Here is a 6,989-nt window from a genome sequence, read left to right as displayed (position 1 = left end):
TTTTCTTGTGACCTTTAAGAGCAAACAAAGGGGGGCTCGGGGGGCGCATAAAAGAAAGATCAACGTTGTATTTAAAATAAGTTGGGTTAAGGTTTTCTTGTGATCCTTAAGAGTAAAGAAGAGGGGGGCTCGGGGGGCGAAGCCCCCGCATGAAAGAAAGATCAACGTAGTATTTAGAATAAGTTGGGTTAGCGTTTTCTTGTGACCTTTAACACTTTCGCTACCAAGAACCCGACTGTCGGGCACACCGCTCGTAGAAGCGTAGCCGATTACATGGGTTTCCCCGTATGTAGCGAAAATGTCGTAGCGCCGCGTAGAGCCCGGTTTCGAAAGTGTTAAGAGCAAACAAAGGGGGGCTCGGGGGGCGAAGCCCCCCTCATGAAAGAAAGATTAACGTAGTATTTAAAATAAGTTGGGTTAGCGTTTTCTTGTGACCTTTCAGAGCAAACAAAGGGGGGCTCGGGGGCGAAGCCCCCGCATAAAAGAAAGATCAACGTTGTATTTAAAATAAGTTTGGTTAAGGTTTTCTTGTGATCCTTAAGAGTAAAGAAAAGGGGGCTCGGGGGCGAAGCCCCCGCATGAAAGAAAGATCAACGTAGTATTTAGAATAAGTTGGGTTAGCGTTTTCTTGTGACCTTTAAGAGCAAACAAAGGGGGCTCGGGGGCGAAGCCCCCGCATAAAAGAAAGATCAACGTTGTATTTAAAATAAGTTGGGTTAGCGTTTTCTTGTGACCTTTAAGAGCAAACAAGGGGGCTCGGGGGCGAAGCCCCCGCATAAAAGAAAGATAAACGTTGTATTTAAAATAAGTTGGGTTAGGGTTTTCTTGTTACCCTTAAGAGTAACGAAAAGGGGGGCTCGGGGGGGCGAAGCCCCCCGCATAAAAGAAAGATTAACGTAGTATTTAAATAAGTTGGGTTAGCGTTTTCTTGTGACCTTTCAGAGCAAACAAAGGGAGGCTCGGGGGGCAAAGCCCCCCGCATAAAAGAAAGATCAACGTAGTATTTAAAATAAGTTGGGTTAGGGTTTTCTTGTGACCCTTAAGAGTAACGAAAAGGGGGGCTCGGGGGGTGAAGCCCCCCCGCATAAAAGAAAGATCAACGTAGTATTTAAAATAAGTTGGGTTAGCGTTTTCTTGTGACCTTTAAGAGTAAAAAACCGGCCAAGAGCGTGTCGGGCCACGCTCAGTGTAGGGTTCCGTAGTTTTTCGTATTTTTCTCAAAAACTACTGAACCTATCAAGTTCAAAATAATTTTCCTAGAAAGTCTTTACAAAGTTCTACTTTGGTGATTTTTTTCATATTTTTTAAACATATGGTTCAAAAGTTAGAGGGGGGGGGACGCACTTTTTTTTCCTTTAAGAGCGATTATTTCCGAAACTATTAATATTATCAAAAAATGATCTTAGTAAACCCTTATTCATTTTTAAATACCTATCCAACAATATATCACATGTTGGGGTTGGAATGAAAAAAAATATCAGCCCCCACTTTACATGTAGGGGGGGTACCCTAATAAAACATTTTTTTCCATTTTTTATTTTTGCACTTTGTCGGAGTGATTGATATACATATTGGTACCAATTTTCAGCTTTCTAGTGCTAACGGTTACTGAGATTATCCGCGGACGGACGGACGGACGGACGGACGGACGGATGGACGGACGGACGGACGGATGGACAGACAGACATGGCGAAACTATAAGGGTTCCTAGTTGACTACGGAACCCTAACAAAGGGGCTTGGGGGCGAAGCCCCCGCATGAAAGAAAGATCAACGTAGTATTTAAGATAAGTTGGGTTAGCGTTTTCTTGTGACCTTTAAGAGCAAACAAAGGGGGGCTCGGGGGGCGCATAAAAGAAAGATCAACGTTGTATTTAAAATAAGTTGGGTTAAGGTTTTCTTGTGATCCTTAAGAGTAAAGAAGAGGGGGGCTCGGGGGGCGAAGCCCCCGCATGAAAGAAAGATCAACGTAGTATTTAGAATAAGTTGGGTTAGCGTTTTCTTGTGACCTTTAACACTTTCGCTACCAAGAACCCGACTGTCGGGCACACCGCTCGTAGAAGCGTAGCCGATTACATGGGTTTCCCCGTATGTAGCGAAAATGTCGTAGCGCCGCGTAGAGCCCGGTTTCGAAAGTGTTAAGAGCAAACAAAGGGGGCTCGGGGGCGAAGCCCCCTCATGAAAGAAAGATTAACGTAGTATTTAAAATAAGTTGGGTTAGCGCGTTTCTTGTGACCTTTCAGAGCAAACAAAGGGGGCTCGGGGGCGAAGCCCCCGCATAAAAGAAAGATCAACGTTGTATTTAAAATAAGTTTGGTTAAGGTTTTCTTGTGATCCTTAAGAGTAAAGAAAAGGGGGCTCGGGGGCGAAGCCCCCGCATGAAAGAAAGATCAACGTAGTATTTAGAATAAGTTGGGTTAGCGTTTTCTTGTGACCTTTAAGAGCAAACAAAGGGGGGCTCGGGGGCGAAGCCCCCGCATGAAAGAAAGATCAACGTAGTATTTAAGATAAGTTGGGTTAGCGTTTTCTTGTGACCTTTAAGAGCAAACAAAGGGGGCTCGGGGGCGAAGCCCCCGCATAAAAGAAAGATAAACGTTGTATTTAAAATAAGTTGGGTTAGGGTTTTCTTGTTACCCTTAAGAGTAACGAAAAGGGGGCTCGGGGGCGAAGCCCCCGCATAAAAGAAAGATTAACGTAGTATTTAAAATAAGTTGGGTTAGCGTTTTCTTGTGACCTTTAAGAGCAAACAAAGGGGGGCTCGGGGGGCGAAGCCCCCCGCATAAAAGAAAGATCAACGTTGTATTTAAAATAAGTTGGGTAATGGTTTTCCTGTGACCCTTAAGAGCAAATAAAGGGGGGCTCGGCAAAAAAGAAATACTTAAATTTTGTTTGTGTTAGTTGAAATGTGACAATATTTTCTAATCGAGTCAAACAAAATCCCACTAGCTGAGAGCTTCAAAACAATGTATGGCGAAAGTATGTCTCTCTAATGTTTTCAAAAAGTCCGCGATGGCACATGTCTATATTGTCTATCTTTCACGGATAACTTACTAGGTATAAACATAATAATTTATGATAATACCGTATTAAGAAGGTAGCCGCTAGTTATTATTAAGTAGCAATTAGCAATAAGTACACGTTAAGCCACAAATGGCATGTAAAATCCGCCTACTTGAAATAAATTTATGTATAAATGTTAAAAGTATTTCATTATTAATGACTAAAAAGTATAAAATAAATTAATAGTTTAAAAAACACTATAAAACACGCTTTTATAAATGCATGTAAAAGCCAAAAATAAATTATGGATCGTTCAAGTTGTCTCTATTTGTGAGCTGAAGTTTAAAAACTATGTGCTTTTAATTATAATATTTGATTGTAAAAGCGTGGGGCGCTGGAACAGGAAAGACTTTCTTGTAAACAAATACTAATCCGAACTTCCTGGCGAATGAAGTTGCATAAGAACATAACGTTTACATATGCCGCCTAAGGGTTACCAAAGAGAACCAAAGATATCTCGTCCACGAACAAGAACTCTTCATCCTGTCACTGTAGACACTTTCCCCTTTTGTACTTTGATTACCGGAAAAAAGCGGCGTTCTAAGTGTCGGTGACTGTCGACTCTCCTCGCTACTAGCGCATATTTTGTCTGAGTTCGACAAACTGGTACCTACTTTGAACACTGACTTTTAATTGATTTGACTGTTTAATGTAGAACCTACTAGTCATGCTGCAACTCCACTTAGCGCGTCAATCTGTGTAACCTCCTTCCCGTAACATAGCATAATTTGATTTATCAGCAAGTTTTAGAAAAAGGTTTTCCTGTTCCAGCGCCCCACGCTTTTACAATCAAATATTATAATTAAAAGCACATAGTTTTTAAACTTCAGCTCACAAATAGAGACAACTTGAACGATCCATAATTTATTTTTGGCTTTTACATGCATTTATAAAAGCGTGTTTTATAGTGTTTTTTAAACTATTAATTTATTTATAAACTAGCGGTATAGGTCTGCTATATCGATGTCCACTAGGCTTAGGCAGCGTTCCCACTTAAGCGTCGCGTGTCTCGGGGCGCGCAATGGACGTCCGCGCCACGCCGCCTGAATGTAATTCAAAATACGTCTCCTCAGAACATTTTGTATAGGAAGGACGTAAGACGCGCCCCGGGCGGCGTGGCGCGGACGTCCGTTCCGCACCTCAGGACATGCGTCTCTTAGATGTGGCCGGTCCCTTAGATTACATTAATTGGTAAAATACTGTCTTGAGACTTGAACGCACGGCCTTTGAATCGATACTCCAGCGTTCTGCCCGACTCTTTGGTTCTACCATTTGAGCCACTAAGACCTCGTCTAAAGCCAGCGAAACATGGAACTCCAGTTGCCCTGCTCTTACGGAAGATGTCGCTACATGTCCCATTGACCTATATTTTATTAGGTGGAAAGTTTATGTGAATAAGGACACTTTCCACCTAAAATATAGGTCGAGATAGGTAGTAAAAACTAAAAGTTTTACATTTCTCCCATAGGCACAGTAAATGTATGGAAAATTATCTTCTTCAGTTTGGTATATTCTAGGAAACTAAGTATACCTACATATTGGTCAGACATGAAATCGATTGGCATAAAAAACAGCATGTCAGAAAATAAATTTAATTTTCATACACATTGTATAGTAACATATTTAATTATTTTCTCACTGTGTGGCTTTTCTAGACGCACATTTGTTTGGTCCTATCCAATTCCAATACAATCTTGGGATTCTCGACTGAAATGGGGTCGATCAAAAATTACATATTTCCGCACCCCGTTATCCCCGTATGTTTTATTTTTCCAAAATCTGTGAACGGCAATGTTTATTAATTTGAGATCGATGTAAGTTCTTTTAATTAAGTAGCAGCACGGTATCTACCTCTACCTATATACCTGCCTTCACACTGATCTGATTGAGTTCCTATCAAAATACACCCGGTGTACAAAGTACAAACTTTTACAACATAGTTTTTATAGTTGATTACTTACAATCCAATGGTGTTTATAGTGTTATTTTCCTTTTTATAACATTCTTTCAGCGCACAGCAACCGTGGTAGACGTTCTTCACTAAATCTTCATCATCCATCGTATTCAGGAGTAGGTAGGTATTGCGACAGAACATATAAAAGTACATGTACAGTGTACAGAAGGCTCAATGCATTGATGTTCACAAATTGCCGCCTTGCATAATGCTTAATACCTTTAACAAACGGACCGCAAGCGCACGCGAGCTGCTGACATTGGAATTCTATTGCGTGCCGTGAGGTCGCGGCCGCCGGCATGTATTACTTGTAGCCCGGCGAAAGAATTGCGGAGAGAGCCGCCACGCGTACTACTGCGTAGGTCAGCGACGAGCTAGTGCGTAAGGTTTTTCCTCTAGATTCTAGAACATTCTTTACCTACAGCGGCTTTGATGATCTTCCACTAGAACAAACCTACATCTAGCCAGCGTAGCATGAGTACTGCGTGCATATTGAGAACTCTCCTCCTACAGGTAAGGCGTAGGTGGGCGGGTCCGGGGTAGGATTGTTCTTTCTGTAGAACGTTTCCCTGAGGAGCGCACAGCGGCCGTGGTGGCAGTCCTTCGCTGGCACACGACTCGATTTCTGCTGCCAGCCGTAGTCCCAGCTTGATACCACGCGGAAGTAATATCTGTAGGTAGATACAATATGGGAAATGACATGCAGTAAAAACGTTAAATACGTTCAAAAAATGTATAAATGAGGCACAAAAGCTTCTCTAGTAAACCATGTTGGTAACCAAATGACTTCAGAGAGCTATTTACTCATGAGCCTCATCATCAGATACAAGGAGAATAGGAGATGGTCGCGAAGCACCTGATTACCTGAAGCGTCTTAGGATCATTAGTTAAGGGCCCCCGCAGATTTAAGGAGTTGACAATAGATTTCTCATCTAACAAGAGAGACCTATACCTAGTTAATAACTAGGTAGCGATAGATAGCGTTTAAGACACGAGTAGGTAAACTAACTTGTCTTCTGGTGACTTCTTATTCCTGGCTTTGAGGTATCTCTGGTCCGCATACTTCTCGGAGCTGCCGTACAATATGTCCAGCACTTCTGGTTCCACGGGCTTCATCATATCAGCCTCGTCCTGCGGGATCACGTCGTGAGGGGGTACTTCTATAGGTTTGGCGCGGGGTTCATCCAAGATCTATATTGGAAGAAACAGTACTAATAGAAAGACTGGAATGGAGGTACAGTGAGCCTGCACAAGTGTATGAAATGAAATGAAAATAAATATTTTATTTGCAAGAAATGTGGTACGTTAGATTAGGTGGTAGGTAAACATGCATTATTCTGATCGTCACACTTGTATCGCGCGGACGCGTGTGTTCCGCGACATTCTAAAACGCTCCATAAGCTTTATTCATATTGCTCTGCGTGGAGCGATCCGCGTGACTCTAAAACCAGCCTAAGGCGGTCTATGTGTCCAACTTACCGCTTTAAGTTGCTTGGCCATGGTTATAGACAAGTCCATATCCCGGGCCTGGTTTTCCTTGGCCTGCTCCAGCACTCTCACCAAGTTGTCGTAGTACCAGTTCCGAATTCGACGCTTCGAGCGGATCTCGGCGTCGCAATAAAATTGGTAGGTCATCTTGAACCTTTATTCTTTGGTCCGAAGGTGGCGTTTAGACCTTTGTCACTAATTCTGGGTTGTAGGAATCTAGAGCCAAGTTGAAGTAAGAGAACTGGCAATTACTTATTACAAAGGCGAAGCACAAAGGCCGAGCTCCACGTAGGGCCGAAGGCCCGAAGCTTCACACGAAAGGTGTGCAGGAAGTTGGCAGTTGAGCCAACCTTTATTCTTTACACCTTTGTTACAAATTCTGGGTTGCAGAAATTACTTTTACCCGACGGCGAGGTTCGAAACTCAGCGAAGGTCGAAAGCCGAGTTCCGCGTATTAGGGCCGAAGGCCCGAAGATTCAGTCGAGAGA

At 42.7% G+C, this 6,989-nt stretch overlaps 1 protein-coding gene across 1 annotated transcript; it reads right to left on the bottom strand.

Annotated features, from left to right (window-relative positions):
* Positions 1-5,329: 5,329 nt before the first annotated feature.
* On the bottom strand, positions 5,330-6,648 carry LOC125234897 (protein ATP6V1FNB-like). The gene is made up of 3 exons (XM_048141318.1): positions 6,493-6,648; positions 6,023-6,204; positions 5,330-5,684 (listed from the first exon to the last, which is right to left on the bottom strand). The coding sequence occupies exons 1-3, from the start codon at positions 6,646-6,648 to the stop codon at positions 5,474-5,476; spliced, it is 549 nt and encodes a 182-aa protein (XP_047997275.1). The 3' UTR covers positions 5,330-5,473.
* Between the last annotated feature and the right edge of the window lie 341 nt (positions 6,649-6,989).

This window comes from Leguminivora glycinivorella, chromosome 16 (genome assembly GCF_023078275.1).
Source record: "Leguminivora glycinivorella isolate SPB_JAAS2020 chromosome 16, LegGlyc_1.1, whole genome shotgun sequence".
Taxonomy (NCBI): domain Eukaryota; kingdom Metazoa; phylum Arthropoda; class Insecta; order Lepidoptera; family Tortricidae; genus Leguminivora; species Leguminivora glycinivorella.
Note: the sequence above shows the minus strand (reverse complement) of the source record. Positions and strands in the feature narration are given on the sequence as shown.